At 34.0% G+C, this 22,111-nt stretch overlaps 3 protein-coding genes, 1 long non-coding RNA gene and 1 other non-coding gene across 8 annotated transcripts; 1 reads left to right on the top strand and 4 right to left on the bottom strand.

The window, feature by feature from the left end:
• Nucleotides 1–2,814: 2,814 nt before the first annotated feature.
• LOC127787252 (glutaredoxin-C6-like) lies at nucleotides 2,815–3,366 on the bottom strand. Its single transcript, XM_052315214.1, has one exon. It carries the CDS (start codon nucleotides 3,268–3,270, stop codon nucleotides 2,908–2,910), a length of 363 nt encoding a protein of 120 aa, XP_052171174.1. The 5' UTR covers nucleotides 3,271–3,366; the 3' UTR covers nucleotides 2,815–2,907.
• Nucleotides 3,367–10,980: 7,614 nt separating this feature from the next.
• LOC127787428 (heat shock factor protein HSF30) lies at nucleotides 10,981–13,177 on the top strand. 4 transcript variants are annotated; one of them, XR_008020159.1, is made up of 4 exons: nucleotides 10,983–11,395; nucleotides 11,819–12,728; nucleotides 12,821–12,871; nucleotides 12,960–13,177. XR_008020159.1 is itself a non-coding variant. In XM_052315472.1 (3 exons), exons 1-3 carry the CDS (start codon nucleotides 11,111–11,113, stop codon nucleotides 13,003–13,005), a joined length of 1,125 nt encoding a protein of 374 aa, XP_052171432.1. In that variant the 5' UTR covers nucleotides 10,981–11,110; the 3' UTR covers nucleotides 13,006–13,177. The 4 variants fall into 4 exon arrangements, 1 of the variants encoding a protein (XP_052171432.1); XM_052315472.1 differs by lacking the exon at nucleotides 12,821–12,871 and having other exon boundaries at nucleotides 10,981–11,395; nucleotides 11,819–12,612; XR_008020157.1 differs by having other exon boundaries at nucleotides 12,821–13,177.
• A 1,586-nt stretch (nucleotides 13,178–14,763) lies between these two features.
• LOC127814065 (uncharacterized) lies at nucleotides 14,764–16,829 on the bottom strand. Its single transcript, XR_008026262.1, has 2 exons — nucleotides 16,321–16,829; nucleotides 14,764–15,932 (listed from the first exon to the last, which is right to left on the bottom strand). It is a non-coding gene; the product is annotated as an uncharacterized LOC127814065 (long non-coding RNA).
• LOC127787742 (small nucleolar RNA snoR126) lies at nucleotides 16,155–16,260 on the bottom strand. The gene has a single exon (XR_008020207.1). It is a non-coding gene; the product is annotated as a small nucleolar RNA snoR126 (small nucleolar RNA).
• A 680-nt stretch (nucleotides 16,830–17,509) lies between the features above and the next one.
• Nucleotides 17,510–18,295, bottom strand: LOC127814039 (uncharacterized). Its single transcript, XM_052355262.1, has one exon. It carries the CDS (start codon nucleotides 18,152–18,154, stop codon nucleotides 17,798–17,800), a length of 357 nt encoding a protein of 118 aa, XP_052211222.1. The 5' UTR covers nucleotides 18,155–18,295; the 3' UTR covers nucleotides 17,510–17,797.
• Between the last annotated feature and the right edge of the window lie 3,816 nt (nucleotides 18,296–22,111).

Here is a 22,111-nt window from a genome sequence, read left to right on the forward strand (position 1 = left end):
ATGTCCTACACCTCCTTAAATTCATTTTTATTTTTAATCTTCTTTTGGCATCCCCTTAATTATTATAATTTTTGTTAAGAGTAGAAAATTCAAATAAATATTATTTAATTTAACATAGTTAAAATCAGAGCCGTTACATGTGTGATGTATATATATATATATATTAATAAGTCTGTTTATTAATAAGTCTGTTTCATGGCAACTGCATGCGCCCGTAATTAATTGAAAGCCATAGCGGGTGGACGTCTGTTTGGACGATAACAGGAGCCTAATCTTTGTCATCAACTAAATTAAACCCCAGCTGCCTGCCTGCATATTAAGGTTTCAGTTTATGGCATGTGTGAACTGACATCACTTAATTAATCTAACAATGATCTTCGATTTCTTAGAATTTAAGTTTTGACTACATTAATTGCCTAGCTAGCTAGCAGCTTGACGACAAAGAGCTTCAGCTTCAGCTTACCTCACACAACATGCTCCCCTACTATATATATATATATATATATACCTTCCAAGCTTAATTGGGATTAAGGAATCACATAATCATAAACTCCCACCAAATTAGTTAATTAACTAACTAATTAATTTTCAATTTTGTTTTCTTTTGCATCATATCTACCAACCGATTTCTTTTTTGGATACCATATATATATATAGTTCTTATAAATTAGTAACAACAAATGGACCAAAAAAATATGATTAATTAATACAATTTTTATACAGAAAATACTATTAGAATCATTGTTGTTAAAATTCATATTCAATGTGTATGATTTTACGCTTTAGAGACTTTTGAATGATTCAAATTACATGCAAAATTGGAATTGGAATAAAATCGCATAAAATCAAGATACAAAATCACATACCATATTATAAAATCTCGAAAGTAAAATTTTTATTTTTATTATTATTAAATAATGACTTATGAGAATTTATAGTATATAAACTAATATTTGGTGTTTTGATTATGGATGGATGGACGATGATAAATGATGGTCTTAATATTTAAAAAAATTATATTATTTAATAATTTAAAATTAATAAATAAAATAATTTTGAAATAGGTACATGTATTTTATTTATAATAAGAAATAATCAAATTATTAAATAATATTATTTTTTATAAAATTATGTTATTATAAATATATATTTATAAAAAATAAAAGATATTTTTAATTATTTTTAAAATTTTACAAGTTAATTTTATAAATTCTTTTTCAATCCCATTTATAATTTCGATTTTATCTATAATGACATGTACTGCCCAGAACCACTTGAAAACATCCCTTGAGATGACTTAAAATAAAAAAAAAAAAAAAATGTCATCAATGGAAATCTATGTGCTGGTTGAACAGAAATGATCAAACAGTGGCTACAAGAAACACTCTGTCTGTCTCTCTCTGGGTTAATTAAACAGAATATTCTTGTGGGGATATTCAATGGCATTGTTGAAAAAGTGAGGTGATGTTCACCCATCTTTGGCTATTGTGGGTGAATATTCTCTAAATGAGTGCTTCCAAAAGGGGTGGGTTGAGAGACATCAATGTTTATGATTAATTGAACAAGCTTTTAAATAATTCATTCAAAAACTACCTTCTCATGCTGCACCTGCATTAATTAATATAATTAGATACTGGATTTTTGCCAATAGCTAGCATTTTCTTTTGTAAGATTGTACTATATATTTGGGTAGACTCAATTCAAGTGATCATTAGATTACAACATCAATAATAATTAATTAATTTGATTCTAGGAAACGAATAAAAATATATTAATTAAATAATATTCATTTATTGAAAAGATAATAATTTAAGGTCAATATTATTAACACACGAAAATAAATTTGTTTGTTGATCATATAAACTTTGAAAGAGAAAAACAACATTATCTTTTATTCATTTTTGTTTTATTCCGTTTTATTTTATTAATATTTTTCATATCGAGAGAATTTTTTATCATTACGCTTAATTTTATCTTGTTTCTCGTTTCAAATCACACTGTAAAAGTAATTATGACTTTTAAGTGGTGTCTAAGTTATTCGTTAGCTTAGTGACTAAAAGTCTTTTTTTTTATAATTGCAAAGATGAAAATGGTTATGTGAAATCTTTTTATTGATGAATAACATTGACTTTTTTTTTAGATAAGTAAAAAAATTGATTATCATATAAGATAGTGTCGGGGATGGCCCCAAAGCACTCGTCGCTAAAGATGTTGCCATTCCAATTGTCTCTAAAATTGTTTCCGGCGGCACACTAAAACGTCTTTGTTGCAGAACTTCACTGTCACTATAAAGGCTAAGTGAATATATATATATATATAACATCACTAATTCATATATAAGATGCATAATTTGATGTATCAAAGTTGAAGCTAAAGAATTTCACCACACGACCCCTTCGTAATTCTAATGTACTACTTAAATCTCTTTCTAAAATGATTCTTAGTTTATAATTGAATAAATTATAAGCTTGACAGTATAATTAATGAGACAGATTAATATTCAACATTAATTAATAGTGTTACAATGCATAATTAAGACTTCAAATATATGTATATATATATACACACTATTGGGGCGGCCGGCCGGCCAATCTTTATAAATGACGGGTTTTGCTACCTCCAAAGTAAGTGGATTAATTGGGGCTGCGAAATAAGAAGCTATATTTGAAAAGATGCACATTAATTTTATAGCATTAGTTGTAAGTAGAGTACAAATTTATGCATACAAAATATATGCGTACAACAGAATAAGAAAGAAAATAACCATATATATATATATATAAATATTTCTTTATATTCATTCTCCTCTCTTTCTTTTCTTTTTTTTTTTTGGATTTTTGCAACTAACAATTATATAGCATATATATATATGTATGTATAATACTGAAACTGAGACTAATAAAAAGATTACGATATTCCAGTATCCTTGAGAGCGCCAATTTCCAGGAGCTTGGGGACGAGGAGGCCGCTGAGGTGGAGGGCCACGAGGCTCTCGAGGCCACCGATGCTTGCCCCGCCGATGAACACAGCCGGAGTGCTGCTTCCACCGTCGGCAGAGGGGGGGAGAGCCGGGATCTCGGAGTCGTCCAATTGGATGACGGTGGGGTGGACCCCCACGGCGCAGAGTAGCCTCTTCATGACGTGGCACATGCAGCATGCCGGCCGGGTGAAGATGACCACCGGATTCTCCGATATCTGGCGCTGAATCCTCGACTCCGCCGTCTCCTCCACGTCCATCGTCAGCTCCCGCCGCACCATCGATGGGATCATTTCAGAGAGAGAGAGAGAGACAGAGACAGAGAGGGGGGAATTGTGTCAACGAGGAAGTGCAAGTGGGGATCTTTGAACCTTTTTTTGTGGGTTTTATAAATAAGAGGAGGAGCTTAGACTGAGTCTGATTTTTTTAATTATTTTCGGTTTTCTTTTTTTTTTCTTCTATTTATTATAGTTTGGGGTGACCTCTTACGTCATGAAGCAAAAAGCGTCCTTTCTATTTTTCCTCTTTTTTTTTTTTTTAAAAAAAAGAAGCATTTTAGGAATAATCAAGCCACAAAAACCAAAATCACTTTATAAATATTCAATACCCACTTATATTCCAATCAATAATTTGTGGAATGAGCCCTTCAAATCTTTTTGATTGCAACTCATCCTACAAATTTTTGTATAATTACTAGAATTCAAGGCTTAATTTAATAGTCCAGTGACTATAATTTTATATATTAATTATTACAAATTAAAACCTTTTTAAAATATAAACCAATCAATCTTTATTTAATTTAGATGATGATATGTGTAGCTTTAATTACGTGCATTTGGAAATTTATTCAAAACATATTTAACATCCAAGTTTGGAAAAGGCACGGGTCAACGGGGCGGGCGAGGGATTGACTCCAGGTTAACGTAGGTCGTAAATACGGGATATTTGCCCCGGGGACCGGGGGGTGGAGCGATCACATGGAGCGACTGTGTACTTGATGAAACTGACGTCTTAGTAGAGTTCGACGTGGAAGAGTTCGGTTTGGGCCCCACAGGGTGACGTTAACAAATACCAACGATGAATGAATTATTAAAGGAAGGGAAAAAGCGAAACCGACGTATTAGATGACGTGTGCAAAATGATTGCGGTAAAATTCAAGTGCGGCCGTTGAATCCACTTTCCTGTGTGCGCGGTTTTCTCGTCCTTGCGCCACGTGGCTGCCGGCAGTCATTTTTTAATTAACTTAACTCAATTTGGCTGCCCCCATCCCATCTTTGGGCAAGAAGACCCAGACATGAAGGTCACCTTCAGATGCGTAATAAATATATTTTAAATTAAAGATTTTGCTGCCGCTTTAAAGAGAGTAACAATTTATAAGCGGAGCCGTGCCTTCAGTCATTGACAGCTGCACTGACGAGTTTTTGAGTTTTAAATTTTAAATATTTTTCCATTCTGTATATATTTTTTCATTAATAAAGACATTATTATAAAAATTTAATTATACAAATAAGATTCCAAGAAGATGCTCAGTCTTTGAGTGCCCCCTAAAAAGTCTAAGCCTCACCCATTTACTGAGAAAAGAAAGGGAACGATAAACTATTTTATTTTATTTGGTGTAATTATTGTTGTTTGATTTTATTTTTCTTTAAATTATTTTTTAATTCCTTCTACTACCCTTAATGCTTGAAAATAACTAAATATTTGAATCCGAAACTACAATTTTTATATACTTGTCACCTTGTAATATAGTTTCACTCATTAATATCATTTAATTTTGAAATGACCACTTAATTTATATATCTAATAATAATAAAAAAAATTAAAAACCTTAAGATTTAGAACCCTATGACGCCAAATTTGTACCATGTGGTTGCCACTAGTTTTGTTTTTGAGAGGGCCCACCTTTCACTTATCATAGACATTTTTGCAAGACAATGACATAATCATAGGAGCTTGTTACTTGCACTCTCCTCGTCGTGACGTGCAGTGTTTGACACGGTGAATTCACCCACTAAATTTTTCTTTCTGGCATGGAAACTTTGGGCTTGTGTTCCTCAATTAATTAGGGTAATATTAATTATTAATTATTATTATTATTTTCAAAATAAATAATAATATTTTAATAAAAAGCTTTTATTGAAAGTAATTTTATTAATTAATTAATAATAAAGCTTTCGTTTACTGGTAAAATTATTTTAAAATTAAAACAATGTATTTTATTTAAAAACAAGATGTGTTTTTTGAAGATTAATTTTGTCCTTAAAAAAAGAATGAAATAATGATTAGCGTAACGGAATTAATTTTCCGAGTGTGAATATGAATTCGTGGAGAGTGGGTCCCGTCCATTTGGCAGCCCTCGTGTTGGTGCAACGTGGACCCTCGGTGGTGGCTACACATGGTGTCTGTCACAGATGCGCAGGAGATTCCCTCACCAATCAGGTAATTTGGCTACGTTTGGGTTCATTTTATTACTGAAGTCAGACGTGTTGATTGTTTTTCGCCACGCCAAAATGCTAATCATAGATTAACGATACGAATTTAGACTTGTAATCTCATTAATTTTTTATATTTAAATTAATAATCTCATAAAAGAAACTAACTGGACTAGACAATATAGCAACCCTCAAGGCAAACTCAAATTTGAGAACACGTATGTCAAAAACATAGTGAAATTTGGTTGACAAGAATTGTACATTTATTTTACGCAAGGGATGATGTCATGGGCATGAACGGACGCGGATGAGGCAGTCCTAGAAGGACCAAGGATGGGACGACGATATTGATCGTCGGTCGGACTGTAGTGGTGGAGGTGTTGGCTGGCTGGCTGGCTGGCTGTGGACGTGGTGGTGGGTCACCTTGAACTCAGGAAAAGGCCCTATTTAAATATCCAACTCATGGTACACCTCACCCTATGCATGAGTAGGTCGGTTGTTGCACTCCTTTTGCTCCCCAACTTTAGTCTTTTACTCATTTGAACCTCCAACTTTAAAATATGCCCATTTTGTCCTGAATTTTTAAGTTTAGAAAATTGGACCTTATTTGGCACTATGATGCACGAGATTTACACCTAATCTAATGTGAACCTACTCATTGACTGGGCCAATGATAGAGCGCAACATGTGACATGCAAAATAATTATTGCACAACGAAGTCGGATCTTGACACTGTAAAAGAGAAAATGGAGCCAGCGACAGAAGTTGAAATCAACGACCCCAGTCTCATAGAATAGGAAAATAAAGACATGGATGAAGGCAAAGACCCCGATGGTACTCAATGTCATTAATTCATAACTCTATTTGCTAGGTGTCGTTATCAATTCGCAAACACAAACTAGTTAATTCAACCTTAAACAATGTTGGTCAATCAATGGCGAGAAATATGAGACCAATGTTGATCGACAGCAGAAATGTAAGAGATTGATCAATGGTGAAGAAGACAAGAGATTGGTCAACTGTAGGAAATGCGAGAACTCGATCAACAGAAAAAATGCTAGAGATTGACGGTGGCAACGAGGAAGGCAAAAGGTTGTTGGTTGCGTCGAAGAAGGCCAGGAGCAATAAAAAATAAAGAAGAATATGACGAATGCTAATGAAATTTTTAGCCTACAAGATTTGGCTTTCGTCCATATTCTGTCTTTTTACCTAGTTTAGTCCTTTCTTCTTTTTTTGCCTTATTGATTTTTCAGATATTTCTAATCCAGCTGTGCTATCCCCCAAGTTATAGATTTCTTTTTGCTACCTCTTGCTGGCCCTGTGCACATGTGGGCCTGTTTTGAAATTCCATGGTAGTTTAGAAGGCTAAGGTTATTTTTGTCGATTGGAGCCTTCTACATTTTTTGTCAATTGAAGCCTTCTGCATGTGAAAGGTTATTATAGGGTTGCTTTGTTTTTCTTCATTTCTTCCTTACTTGCCTGTTTGAGGCATATTTGTTAATAATATTGTTGCCACTATTATGTCCTGGCTTGCTATGCTTTTCAATTCGTATAGTTTTCGTATTTGTGGGATATGATTATATTTTTTCTTCTAAATTTTTTATGTTTTTTTTCTTATTTAATAAGCTTTTATTTACAAAAATAGTCTACATGCTTCTCAACTACATGCGAATTCAAGCGCTATGTTAATTGGGCTAAGAGGCCGGTATGTAATTATTACAAAATCAAAAACTTAAGGGGCATAATTATTATGAAATTAAAAATTGAAGGGCATGATAGATTTAACTTAAAGTTTAGGGGGTCAAATGACAAAATTGTCAAAATTAAGAGGGTATTTTTATGTTTTTTATTAATAAAAAATATGAAATTATTAAACGGTACATCCTAACATCTATCATAATTGTACTTTTAATTTAATAAAAACGCAATAAACAAAAATAAAAATTAAAAATTAGAACCCTGTTAAAAAAAACAAGATTGCAAAAAATTATAGAAAAATAATAAATGCTTCGATAGACGATGGATATAAAAGTTATCACTATTGCCTCCACTAATCATTTAATCCATTTTTCAAAAAGTCATTGTTTTTTTTTATTGTTAATTTACCTAATTAATTATAAAGTTTTATGAAGATACAGCTACGTCTAATATTTTTTTAATAATAAATTTAAATATGTTATCAAATTTAAATAAAAAAAATTCGTCTACAGTTCCAGTGGGGGCGGGCGGAATCGTGGAGGCTGCGCCGAGGGCTTAATTTAGAGTTAGTGACTTGTCGGCGCCGCTGCCCACTGGCGTTGACTAAAAAATTTTCTGACATGGGATGATGTAATATGATGCGACAGCACACCAGTGGGGACCATTGATGACGTCATGGTCGCATCTCCATTATGCACAATTGGCGATGAGGTTATGTTTAAAATTATGGGCTTGAATTACTGATTATATTGTTAAGGTATTGCTTTATTAGCCTCAAGACATTAATTAAATGATCAAACAAGTGATATATCGAGTTTATATTGATGAGTCATAAATTCGATTACTGTCTTATATAATGAAACATAGTTTCATACTTATAATTTATTTTCTCTATCAAAATTAAACACGAGCAATGAAAATCACATAAGACAGATTTACTTTTTATTGTGTAAAAATTATATTAATTTTTTTTTTTGTGAAATGAATTTTAATAAATTTGTGAAAGTATATATATAAACTATTATGAATGTAGCATGTACCACGTAACATATATATATAGTCATATAGAATAATAATAATTCAACTTTTAAATATTATTGGTCATTGTAAACATAAAACGTACCCTCCATATTTATATTAAATCTTAGGGGGCATAGTATACTTTTTACCCAATTATAAATTATTACTGTAGTTGGGCTCTTATTATAAATTGAAAATAAAATAAATAGTCTTCTATGTAAGTGCAAGAATATGGATGGAAAGGATACCTGAAACTGAACGACAAAATATGAGAAGAAATGATGAATTGCCATTTTTGGTTGGGCTTTTGGGAAACGAAATATTTCTTGCTGGGCCGGCCTCTAATGCATGGGCTAGGCCCAGATATCTCAGTTAAGGGTTTTTGGTCACCTAGGTTAGAATTTGGGGGAGGAGAAAGATGCAACAAAATAGAGCAAGAGGAAAAACTTACGCTATGGGTTGTTATTATGTTTTTCTTATATCTTTACTATTTATGTGTTATTTTATAAGTAATGTTTTCTGAAAGTAAGTATTTTTACTACACCAAAGTTATCTTGACATTGATGCAAATTTATATGATTACCTTGTTATTTGTCACGATATATTTCATATACATAACATATGATAAGAGTGATAAAAAATCTTTCAAAAAAAATATTAATTATCAATTATTGCACACGATGGCATGTATATAACGTTGAAATGTTATTCAGATTAAAATATTGAATGGTCAAAATAAGGCTATTAAATATTTCAATATTTTTATCAGATTGTTAGCTAAATATTTTTAAATGTATTAGGGGTACATATAGGCCATTTCTTATTATTTGTAATGTTTAAAATAAATTTATCTGGAGGAAAAAATATAAATTTATTTGAACAATTCAATATAAAAAAATCAAGTAATTTCTTTTTTAAGAGTTGGTAAATAAATTTAACAAATATAATAGAAAATATTTTTGTCTGAAATATTTTTTATATCTCATTTTTTTAATCCATATTTTAATTAACAAATACTATCTAAAATAAATATGGGGTATAATAATTAATTTGGACATGAATATATTAATTATTATTATGCATAAGTAATCTAAGGTATTGGTAGCATTTTGATGTGAAGACTAGATTTAGACCTAGTGTGAGCTCAAGTTATTTTGGATTTAAAAAATGATTAAAATATAATTAATGAAGAGAGAAGGCCTTAGCCAGTGGCGTTGGGCATAACCCATCTTCTTTTAAAATATAATTAATGATTAAAATATAATTAATAATCGCATCGATCACGTTTTAATCCAACTTTCCAAAATTATCACATGCAACAAAAATTGGCCAGGTCTCTCTTTTCTAGCTCGAACACTTGTTGCTCGAGCATTCGATTTGGGGATTGTGGACCGTTCAGGCCCAATCTTGACCCTTTCTTTGAGTCCAATCTTGACCTAGCACCAGTTTGCCACGGCCTCATTGCAATTTTCACTGAGTATCCATGCGACCGCTTTAGATCTCATTCTCATTAATGACGAATCTCATTCACATTAATGAAGGTCCCGTCGCCACCATACCACCACTTGGGAATCTCTACTGACGCCGAATAGTCAGTTCCATTACCTACAAACGCACAACGCATGCATGTAGGAGGATGTCTCATTTTTCTATATCAGTCAACTCTTTTCAGAGCCAATACATGTTCTATTATCTGATCTACTAATACATTGACATTTTCTTGCTCTCTTATTCACTCGAGCGTTGGAGTACTTATAGGTACTAGTCGCCCCCAAACAAACCTGTTGCCGGAGCTCATACCCTGCCGTCGCGATCTCGCCTCCGATCATCCTTTTTTAGTCAAGAAAGAACAAAAGGTATAATAATTAATTTGGGCATGAATGTATTAATTATTATTATGCACGAGTAATCTAAGGTATTGGTAGCATTTTGATGTGAAGACTAGATTTAGACTTAGTGTAAACTCATGGTAGTTTGGATTTAAAAAATGATTAAAATATAATTAATGAAAAAGATTGCCCTAGCCATTGGCATTGGGCTTAACCCGTCTCCTTTTAAACCTGTTAAGAGTTTGAATCACTCTTTCACCCCCCATGCGTCGCACAGGCGTGAGATCTGGGCTCAGGGACTCCTTCATTTCAATTTTTTTAATTAGGCGGTATTATATATATATATATATGCAGGATAAATTATAGTCTTTGAATTTTGTATTATGTAATAATTAATTGATTTATGTTAATTTTTATCAAGGCAGTCACTGAATTTTAATCAATTTTTGAATTTTTATTAATGAAAAATTAAATGATATGCATTTCATTTTTTATTAATAAATGATGTGATATCAACGAAAAATGATATCACATCATTGTTTTATTAATAAAATTTGATGAAAAATTAAAAGAAATATTGAGACGTGAAAAAAAATATAATGATTAATTTATTACACAATAAAAATTTAAAAAACCAACAATATAATTTATCCTAAACATATATTATGTTAACTATATAAACTTATAATGAACGATGTGGATAAAAACTTATGAGCTCCGATCCATCTCCAACCCGTTTACAGGCCATGGTAGCCCAAAACATGAACGGCCCATGACCTATCAGACCCAAGGACCCATCCGATGGGCGAATTCAACGGCCAGGAAGCCACCACGAAGGGTTAGCTGGAGCCCACCGAATCATGCCTGGAAGAGCACTGAAACGCACTACAAGTGGAGGAGGGGACCATCCGACGGTCCAGATTACGCCTCCTACAGAACTTTCCAGAAACTCACACCCTGCCAACACTCTTCGCTGACTCACCAGACAAATGTCAGAAACTTCTTCACTTCTTCCCCCTCAAAAGAAGCTGACAAATATCTCTCCCTCCTCTCTCTCTCTCTCTAGAACCTTCTCTCTCCATTTTTATATCCCTCCCCGTCCCTCTCCGTTGGCTTCTCGGTAACAGAACAACCTCGAAGGCATTATTGATTCGATGGAAGGAATGAAAGTGAAGGAGGAGGAGGAGGAGGAAGCGGGTTTGCAGCCGGGCACGGCGTCGCCGCAGCCGATTGAGGGGCTGCACGAGGTGGGGCCGCCGCCTTTCCTGACCAAAACCTTCGAAATGGTGGAAGACCCGGCCACGGATCCGGTGGTGTCGTGGAGCAGTGGCCGGAACAGCTTCATCGTCTGGGACTCTCACAAATTCGCCACCACTCTGCTCCCGAGGTACTTCAAGCACAGCAATTTCTCCAGCTTCATCCGCCAGCTCAACACTTATGTAAGTTCTCATAGCACAGTAAATTTGTTTGCTTATTTTGTTTGCCCGTGTGCTGTTTGTGATTATTCCTCAATTGGTTTTGCCATCCTCTTTAAGAAGAGCTGGATTCCCATTTTTGTTTTGGAATGCTCTGTTTTTGTGATGTCGAGAACTGGGATTATGATGAATCACGGTTCTACAGTGCTTTTTTAAAAATGAAAGTTCTGGCATTTCTTTCCTGGCTCTACCTGTTTCTATGATATTCAATATTGCTTTTCTTGTATTATTTTTGTGGCTTGTAGATTTATCTTTGTTTTTGGTAATGTATGCTACCTCCTAAAGTTGGAAGTTTAATTAGATTGGACTGGATAGGGAATTCGGCACCTCTTCCGGGGTTTGTTAACTGTTCATATGATTCTGATAAGCTTGAATATTGGTTTATAGGGGTTCAGAAAAGTCGATCCAGATCGATGGGAATTTGCAAATGAAGGGTTTTTGGGAGGACGGAAGCATCTTCTGAAGACCATCAAGAGGAGAAGAAATGTCTCACATAGCACCCAACAACTAGGAGTAGGAGGGGCTTGTGTAGAATTGGGACAATATGGCATGGAAGAAGAGCTCAAAAGACTGAGGAGGGACCGGAATGTGTTGATGGGGGAAATTGTGAAGCTAAGGCAGCAGCAACAGGCTGCGAAGGACAAGGTAATCGCTATGGAGGAAAGGATACGAGGCACGGAGAGGAAGCATCGACAGATGATGAAGTTCCTTGCCAAAGCCCTTGCTAGTCCTTCCTTTGTCCAGCAGTATATGGGCAAGTATGTACAGAGAAGAGAACAGCCAGGCGTTGAGATTGGACAAAAGAGGAGGTTAACAATGAGCCCAAGTGTGGAGAACTTGCAAGGGGTGGCGTCTCTTGCTATGGGAAGTGGCCAAGAACAAGAAGAGCTCGTAAATATTGAATCAGAGATGGAGAGACTGTTCACAGTGGCATTGGATGATGAATCCTGCAGTGAAATTATGGACTCAAATGTCGCGGCGAGTAGTACCAATATGGAATCTGTTAATGAGTCTATCTGGGAGGAGCTCTTCATTGAAAATATTGCAGCTGAGAATGGAGAAGGAGACGTCTTGGTGCTTGATCAATCAGAACTCGATGTCGAAGCCGAGGATTTGGTGGCAAAAACTCCAGACTGGGGTGAGGATATGCTAGACCTTGTTGATCAGATGGGATTTCTCAGGTCCAGCCCCTGATCAAGACTCTCACTTTTGCTGAGATGGATTGGAAATTATTTTATTGATGATTTCCCGTGTTCAAATTTGGCTTCTGCAACTCCATCCCTGTTCTTTATATTGGGTATGATTCCTGAATTTCAATTACTGTTTCTTTGTGTTGTGTTGGTTTTGAGTGTGTAGGTAATGTTACGTACTTCTATCATATGATGCCAGGGAATGGAGAAAGTTGCAGAGAAGCCAAGTCCTCTTCTGTATCCTTTTACTGTTAAGAGATCACTTGTTTAATAATGCTTTTATTTTTTGTGAAGAATTATAACTGAATTGTGATTGTTTGTTCTTTGATTCTTTGCAGGCAGGATTGCCAGCGGAAAATTTTGAGAAAAGTTGTCATTCCTTGACTCTCCACTCAAAGTCACTTCTCAGTCTCATGTGTACATACCGCCATATAAATATAAGTTCTTGCTTGCATATGTATAGATATATAGACATAGAATAGCAGTAGATGAAGTATTATTTTAGTTATAGTTTATTATAATTAAAAGTTGCCCCTTAATTTGCCTGTGCTACTCACTCTTTTGGATTTTAGTTTGCTTTGCTTTTGAAGTGTGTAGCCAACTGAAGAAATTGCCACTGATAAGAGCTTTGCCATGAGAACCGATGATATAATAATCTACTTGAACTGCATTAAAGGGAAGAAGTGTTTAAACTGATCATGGACCTAGTTTGGTTTTCTACCTAGAAATTGGGGCTGCGAGGAGCCGATTATCGATGAGGGTTTCCTTTGGTGTTCTATTGCTAGGAAGGCATGGACTATGGGGGATGATTTCATAGAACAGAGTAGTATGTTCACACCAAGGGAATGGTACTGGTATCATCGTTTCGTTGCTGATTTGCTTAGGATATAGCTGTTTTTGTATGGAAAAAGGGAATTGTGTGTTACGTAGTAGTAGTTGTAGATTTCTACCCACCTCCTGTGCGTGCATTTTTAGCTTCTCTCCAATTTTTGTATTGATTTAGTACCGACTTAAAGATATATTCGCAAATGTAGAATTGAGCTTCAGAGTTACATAAGTGGAGAAGGATTTTTTGTTTGTGATTAAAAAATTGTGCGTGCTCCGATTCCTTCTGCTCAAGCTCGCCTGCACCGCGAGACTGCCGCATGAGCTTCTGCACGCTTCTGCCATTGCGCCTGCCTTCTTAGCTTCCGCTGCCTTGCGGCGGCTTGGCTTCTTCTCTCCACTCTTCCCCTTGCTTCTCGGCTCCTTTTCTTCCTTTTACAAGCACTGCCTCCCATCTCCTCCTCATACCTTTTTAATTTCTAGGACTTTTGTACGGATTGACCACTTAAGCCTCTAAAAATCCCTTGAACTATTAGATTAATCTTAGCCGTTGATTTATTAATTTTGTGACAGGCTTGGCTCTTATCCTCTCTTCCCCTTGTTTCCTGGCTCCTTCTCGTCTATTTATAAGCACTAACAAACACAAAGAAAAGCATTTTTGTCTAAAATACTTTTTATATTTCACATTTTTCAATTTATATATTGGTTTAACAAAATCTACCTAAAAGTATTTCCTTTCCGTACTATTTTTGTTCCTAAAACCGCAAATGCGTTACCGAAGAGTTATTGGCCACAAAAACCGTTACCCGCCTAATGCTGATCATACTAATGAACACCAATCATCTCCTAATGCTTTGTGCTAAGCAGCTTTTGTGGCTGCTATCTAAAACAATTAAGCAGATGTCTTTGTGGCTAAATATCATAAACTTTCAATTTATTCGAAGCCATCCATCAAGATCTAGCAGCCTGGACAATGATTCTTGTAACAATTCATCAAACCTGAATACCAACACCTATTCAAGAAATCTAGCTCACAATAAATTAAGATTAGAAAAATACTAGAAAGAAAATATTAATGCACATAATAATTCATAAATATTACACTTGTCTAAAAAGCCTATGCCTCACTATAATCTAAACTTAACAACCATATAAAGCGTGTCTACAGGCATTTCCCAATCTCCATAATGCATAACGCAAACATAATTTAAAATTGTTCCATCAACTCCAATAATATATTTGACACAATAATATATATATATATATATATAGTATTAATCCTACTATGTGGAAAATATTTGATGTCAACAAAACAAATTATTAAACATTAGGATCTGTCAGATGCACATGATAAGTGTTTGCAAGTCCCAACTCATACAAATCTGTAAAATACAAGAGCAAAATTTATCATTGCATAACTTGAGAAGTTTGTTAAAGAAACAACACAATATAAACAAAGCATGGTCAAGTTAAACATTCTGAAACTGCATCTCCAATATTACCAACAATCTCTAATTTTTTCCTACATATAGAAAGAAACCTTATTAATTTAATCCATATTAGCCAGATGAGGGTTGAACTTTCATGCATCAGATAACAAAGTCTCATCCACTGCTGCTTGAGGCATCTCCATTCTCCAATATCTGAATCATCTCCACCTGTAGGCAATTCATCTTCACTTGGAGATTCATTATTATCGTGTCATCAGCTTTGTTTGGTAGCAATGCCTCTTCTTTGTGTATCCTTTGCACCCAGTCAAAAAAATCAAACAATCTTACTCCTGTACCATACACACTCTAGGCGACAAGTGATTCTTGTTTAGGTGAACATCAACTCCTAACAAACAAGTAATTCTAAAAATTTTCCATTTCTGGAAGAAAAGATCAAATCAACTGGATAATCTCTTTTTAGGGAAAACTTATTTTGTGCTTGTGAAGCACCATGTTAAAATAAATTTTTAGTGCACCAGCATTTTGGTGCCGCAGCACTCAAAGGCACCAAATAGTTTCTCCTCTTTCACCTAACAAAAAATAAAACTAGATTACCTCTCTTTCTTTGAAGAATTGGGCGCATATATAATCAGCTTTGGCTGTCACAGGAGACTGTAAATCTAATAACTACTACTCATATCATCTTGAAACATTGTCCTTTGTATCCATTTAAGCAAGGAAACAAAATAATGAAAGCGTGAACTATAAAATGCAAGTTTATGTTTTTTTTTTTTAAATGGTAGAAATGAATATGAAAATTTACTCATCAGTTTGCAATTTAATTTCTTGCAAGTCCACAAAAGTTTCCAATGGATGCTTGGCCCATTCAAGTTCATACTCGAACCTAGAAATATATCCGTTCAATCAACGAAGTACAGAAACCATAATCAGCGTTCTATTGGAACTTTTGTGAAGGAACGCCTCCTGAATTTGCAAACATAATATTGGGCAGCATCAAGCATCAGATTTTCGAAGTAATTTTCGCGACAATGCCGTCTTCCCATATTCAGAAGGCAAAGTAAATTATCAGAAACATAAAAAAAAAAAAAGATAAAAAAAATGGAGTTAACAAAGAAATCTCAACGAAGAAAGCCTAACATCAAAAGGTGGAAATGCGGCTCAGATTCTATAGGTACAAATCCTATCATCTAACGTCCGCCATCCGTAAACAACAACGATTCTTCGGTCAAAAGACAACGCCCAGAAAGAAAAAATGCGAGGGCTCAGACACGCACAAATTGGTCATCAGATGACGACACTACGGTCGAAATTTTGTTTAAGGAAACAAAATCAGGATCGAGAAATGATTTTGTCTTCATCGCCCATTTGGAATTAGAAAAGAAAACGATAGGACAGAATATAAAAGAAAGCGGAATCGCTAAACCTGTAGATCGGTCGAGGATCAACGACGAAAGAGCTTACAGTTCCAGGCCGCGAAGACCCGTTGATTTGCAAACCCTAACGTATTTTCGCGTATATGTAACCCTAACACGAAGACGATGGAACTGGGTGGATTGTGGGCCTGAATTGGGTTGGGTCCCTGTCAGGCCAGGCCCATTAACTAAGGGTGGCAGTCCAGTTTTTATAATAGGGAACTAGAGAGAGTTAAAATAATTTGAATTCCTTTAATGAATAAAAAAGATAAAAAAATAATAATTCAATGCTTTTGACATCAAGACCAAGGTATCAAATCAGGAGTAGAAGGGTTAAAAGTTAATGGTTGAAGGTTTAGGGTTAATGATAAAATGGACTGGAATCAGGATTCATTTTTATTAAATAAATAAATACTTGATAATTAAAACTTAGATCTAAAAAATAAAGACCATCACATAATACTATTATAAGTTTAAAAATATGTAAAGTTAGGATGCCAAGTTGAGATCAAATACATAAATTACAAATTATAAGTGCACCAACGATGTCCAAATTAGATATTACTATGAATTTTTTCATTGTGTTGCTCGCCATCCTTCATTTGGAATGGGATCTAGAACACCAAAATGATCTATGACACCTTATGAAGTACCAAGTTATTGTTGTCTTCCTCTAACAACTAAACATAAAATTGAAAAGTATACATATAAGAATAAAGCATCTAGCCAGTTCAAAGGTTAATTGGTCCATCTTTTGCTGCATTCGATGGGTTCTATGTGTGTGTGTGAATCTAGTTCTCTCAAAATTATGAAAAGTAAATAATTATCTGGTACTTTAACATGTAAAAGACACTGAGTAATCTCTGAAAGTGCGTGGTATTAGAGCAAGAAGAGAAATTCCTTCAGACTCTTGTAGTAGTATTAAAAGTGTTCCTTTTGCTTACAATCCAAGCTTGAATAACATGGAGTTATAAGTTATTGTCACCACCTAGAAAACACAAGAAAATAATGCCAATTTCACTACTCAACTGTACTGTCTTAGATGAGCCCTGCTAACTCATGTTGAGAAGCAAAGCTATGAGACTGCTAGGAAATTGGGGGGCTGGAAGTAATATGTAGCCAATATACTTAAAATTGACAACAGATACAAGTCAATCCAGCAAACATTACAATTGGGAAAATGTAGTAAATGAGATCAACTTATTGGCATAAAAGGAGAAAACTAGTAATTCATCACTGGAAAAATCAACTGCACGAATACATGATGAAAGAAAGCCCCTGACTTTGAATTTTGAGTTTTATCATCCACACACACATATTACAACATATACGTATACATCAGCACCAAGAATTGGTAAAAGCCAAAAGGATCACAAAACCCAAAATCTACAAAGTACGAAACTAGTTCTATTCTCTGGAAATTAAATCCACAGAAGCAATTTATCAAGGAGTTTGCAAGCACAAGAGATGGAAAGCAAGCACAAAAGATCACCACCAGCCATTGACCACCAGGGTGTACCTATCCTTGAGCCACCTGAAGCTCTTCCTGAGGGACCCTTTGACCTTCCCCTCGACCGTGTAAACCTTGTAGCTCGCAATCCTCTTCTTCCTCTGGAACTCAGGATCGTTGAAGCTCCAAGATTTCGAAGAAGACGCCCCTGTGCTCTTGCCTTTCTTCACCTTCAAGTCTCTCACGCGGCCACCCACCTGGGCGGGCGGCGGATAAGAAGCGTAGGAAGCGCTGTATGAGCGGAAATCGTAAGCGTTGAAGCTGGGTCTGGACCCGTAGTGACTCTCCATCTGCATCCTGCCACCGGCGTATGACTTTGATCTGTAATCTCCCATAGGTGAGACTGATCAAAGTGTCACGAGGACTTTGATCAGAGTCGAGAAGGATAGAGAAGACTGAAGAGCGAGCGGACGCCCGCTAAAACTAACATATATTTCTGTCCACAATAATCTGCTAAAACTTATTCTATCAAAAGAAATTTCACGGATAAAGCTAAAGGACTCATCATAGTCGTACGTACCTCTTCTCTTCTCGGGACTTCAATCAATGCTTGCTTGATAAGGTCCATAGACCATAGGCCACGGACCATAGACCACAACCACTGCCACTATTATTAATATAATAAAACACCCGAATGGCTAAATTTTGTTGAGAATAAACACGTCCCGTCCCACTTTGGCATTACGCCTAATTTTTGGTTTCTTCCTTTAGGGTCTATTCAATAAATTAAATTCTAGGATACACATCATGATTATCATTTCTTGAACTTCATTAGGTTGGAAAAAATAGACAAATAATGGACTTTAGGGTTACAAGTCTTTAATTTGATTGGCATATATATACGTGGTACTAATGTTAACCAAATCTAATTTTGACTTTAAACAAGCGACTAATCATTAAATCACAGCACGGCAGGCAGATAAGATAAGAAGCTATATAATTGTTTAATGAATGAGATGTGGACCAAATGGAAGTGGCAAGATTAACTTGGGGTTATATGTATATGTAGGTTACAACTGAAAGCATCCATGAATTGAAGTAATCTAATTCAAATTTGAAAATTGAATCGGAACTGATGTGACACAACAATCATGCAGGCTTAATTATGTGCCCACATCCCACATGCATGTCATGTGCTTGAAAAAGTTTCGTCATAAACTTGGTTGTCGTTTGTGTGCACATATATATATATATATAACAGTAAATTTGTTATTATATTTTAATTTGTATTAATATAGTCATTAAATTTGTTATTATATTTTAATTTGTATAAAAATTTAATATCAAATTATATTAATGAAAAATGGCATGATATATATATATATAAATATAAACATTACTTAATATTACCCATCCCCAAGTACTAAGCATGTCTTAATAGTTGAGTGGTTGACTAATTCTACGTGGTGAATATTGGCTTGATTTTCATGATGTGTATTTTAACATAAAACTCTAATAAGGTGTTAATGATGTTGAACTTATAAAGATTTTGGATATGTTAAAATAAGTGTTTTAGATTTTAAGGTTTTAATTTTAAATAATTCTTGAAAATAATTTTAAACTTGTCTTTTAAATCAACGAAATCTTGTGAATTTTAAAATATGATCAAAGTTTTAAAATTCAAATAATTCAAAATAAAGGAAAAATCATTTAAATATTGAATTAAGTGAGAAATTATCAACCCATTCTCTAAGTCTGTTGACTAATTTATTAGAACTATTGATTTTTTTTAAAAAAATTTATTGATTAATTAAGATAAACTGTCAACTGTTTCATAAAATAAGTTGATCAGTTTAATGCATATATTCTGAATCAATGTTTTAAGACTAAACATTAAATGTGATAAAACTGTGGATTAATTTTTTAAAATTTTAAAATAAATTGTTGACTACCTAATGAAATTATTAACAATTTCTATTCAAAAAATTGTTAATGGGTAGTTTTCTTTAAAGCTACAAATGCCAACTATTTTGAAGATTAAGTTATAGTGTGCTGCCATATTTTATAGATCATATCTTTATATTTTGGGGGGCTTAATTATTTCAAACCTTTCTCATTCAAGACTTATTTTTATTTTATAAAATATATTTCAATCTTATTATAATTAGATAATTTTTGTGTTCAATTTTGTATTTGTCATTCTTGTTTATAAGGAGTTGCCAACTATTTTGGATTATGGTTTATAGTTTAATTTTGATTTAGTGAATTTAAAATGTCTAACAAAGAGCTACGGTAATTGATGGAGCCTCCCGATAGTTGAATCATTCTAAAATCGTCTTGTCTATTGTATTTTAATATTATTTTTATTAAATTACATTTTAAATATAAAATTTTCAGTATTCATATTACTTATTATTTTAAAAAATAATAATTTTTTAAAAACACTCAATTCACCGGTGTGTGATATCATATAAGTAAAATTTATCTAACATCATGTTCTGTTTCTACTTTAAAAGTTAACCATTGCAAAAATATAATTAATTAAATGGTCCCAAAATCAAAGCATTTATTTCCTCTTTTACATCTAGTCGGCCAATTAAATATGAATAGTTAACCAAAAAAGAACATTGTGTTCTCCAAAACTTATTTGATGCCTATTCTAATTAATCAAATACAAGTGTTGATCCATCAAATATCTTCACTACAGATTATAATTTTCTACCGTAACCAGAGCCGGCCTTGGACTAGGGCTACAGCTTGGGGTCCACAATTGAGGGGGTTCTAATTTTTTTTTTTTTTAAGCCTATGTATATATGTGTATAAAAAATTAATAATTTTTTTTTAAGTCGGACTTCATTTGGGGTTTTGTTCCATTGGAATTTTTTCAAACAAGGTTTTAATGAAACTCCAAGAGTATTTTTCTTTATTTTTTTTGTAAATTCTTATAATTTTAATAAAATTAATTAGTTGATAATTTTTATTTTTTATTTAATTTATATAAAGGATAACACTTGAAAAAAATTTGCCCAGCATATTAGAAAATCCAGGACTGACTCTCACCATAACCAAAATGATTGACCAAAATACACACCAAAAAGTTTTACCATAAGTTTTTACCTTTGTGACTTTGTCTAACAAACATGTATAGCTTGGCAAAAACGTATCCTTAGCATGTTTTTACCCAACTCACGTGGATAGCTTGGCAAATTGTGTCTAAACAATGTCTTCAAGTGCAATCGTTAAGACAAGCGAACACACAAAGATTAGTTGGGTGTTCGAAGACTCTTCTTGGTTTGTTAATATCCATGTTAGGGGTTTCCCTTTTTATTCAAAAAAAAAAAATATATGGCTACTAATGCACCATAGTATAATTTGATGGTTTTGTATTGGGTTTGTGGAAATTATTGAAATATCATAAGGTTTTACATTTTTCTTATACGACATAACCCTTTACTGTATATTGAACAAATGTGTACAAAAAAACAAAATATGCGCATAAAAATGTCCTAACAAATAAATTAAGCAATTCAATGTGCCCTTTCGTTTGTTATTTTATTTTCTTTGATGAAGCTGAATTATTTGGCCCAGTTTATTGTCTTGGTCAGGGCCAAGATGCCCAATTTGGTTTCAATTAGGGATTATTAAGGCCCGCATTTGGGCTTTGGACTTGGCCCACGCATCTCATCTTTTATGTGAGGTGAGTTGGTGGGCCTTTTCTTTTCTCTCTATCCCAAGCACATTTTCTTATATTTGACAAACGTGTTTAAATTTTTGTTTAACTTGTGTTAAGAGGAAAAGATAAAAGATAATTTAGGAAAAGTTTTATGAAAAACTGTATTTTTTAAAAATCTCAAAATGAATGAAAAAAAAAATTGGAGAACTAGTTAAAATGAGATTTTCAAGTTGAATTCAGTTTTATGGAGATTTTAGTGCTGTAAATTGTCCAACATTTGTTGTTGGAAATTTAGAGTTAGAATCCATATTTTAATTTCTTATGAGTAAATGATTATGAAAATATTATTCGTATGAATTTAGAGCTTAAATTTTTGTTATATGAGTGTATCGTATTATTTGAGTCAAGGATATGCATCAGGTCCTGCACCGAGTTGGGCACCCACCTTAGGCCTAATGAGGCTCCCCTTTCATGTGACTTGTTTGTGGAAGGAAAACAGATCACACGCAAAGTCAGCGAGCAGCAGTTTTGCACAGACAGCAACCCTTTAATCGTCGGGAGTTTATTTTACTTATATAACTTGTGAATCACTAAACAGCCAAGTCAACTCCCCATGATTAACCAAGAACAGTTCCAATTTCCAACTGCATCCCCATTGGACTGTTTGAATTAACCAGGT

This window comes from Diospyros lotus, chromosome 12 (assembly GCF_014633365.1).
Source record: "Diospyros lotus cultivar Yz01 chromosome 12, ASM1463336v1, whole genome shotgun sequence".
NCBI classification, from domain to species: Eukaryota; Viridiplantae; Streptophyta; class Magnoliopsida; order Ericales; family Ebenaceae; genus Diospyros; species Diospyros lotus.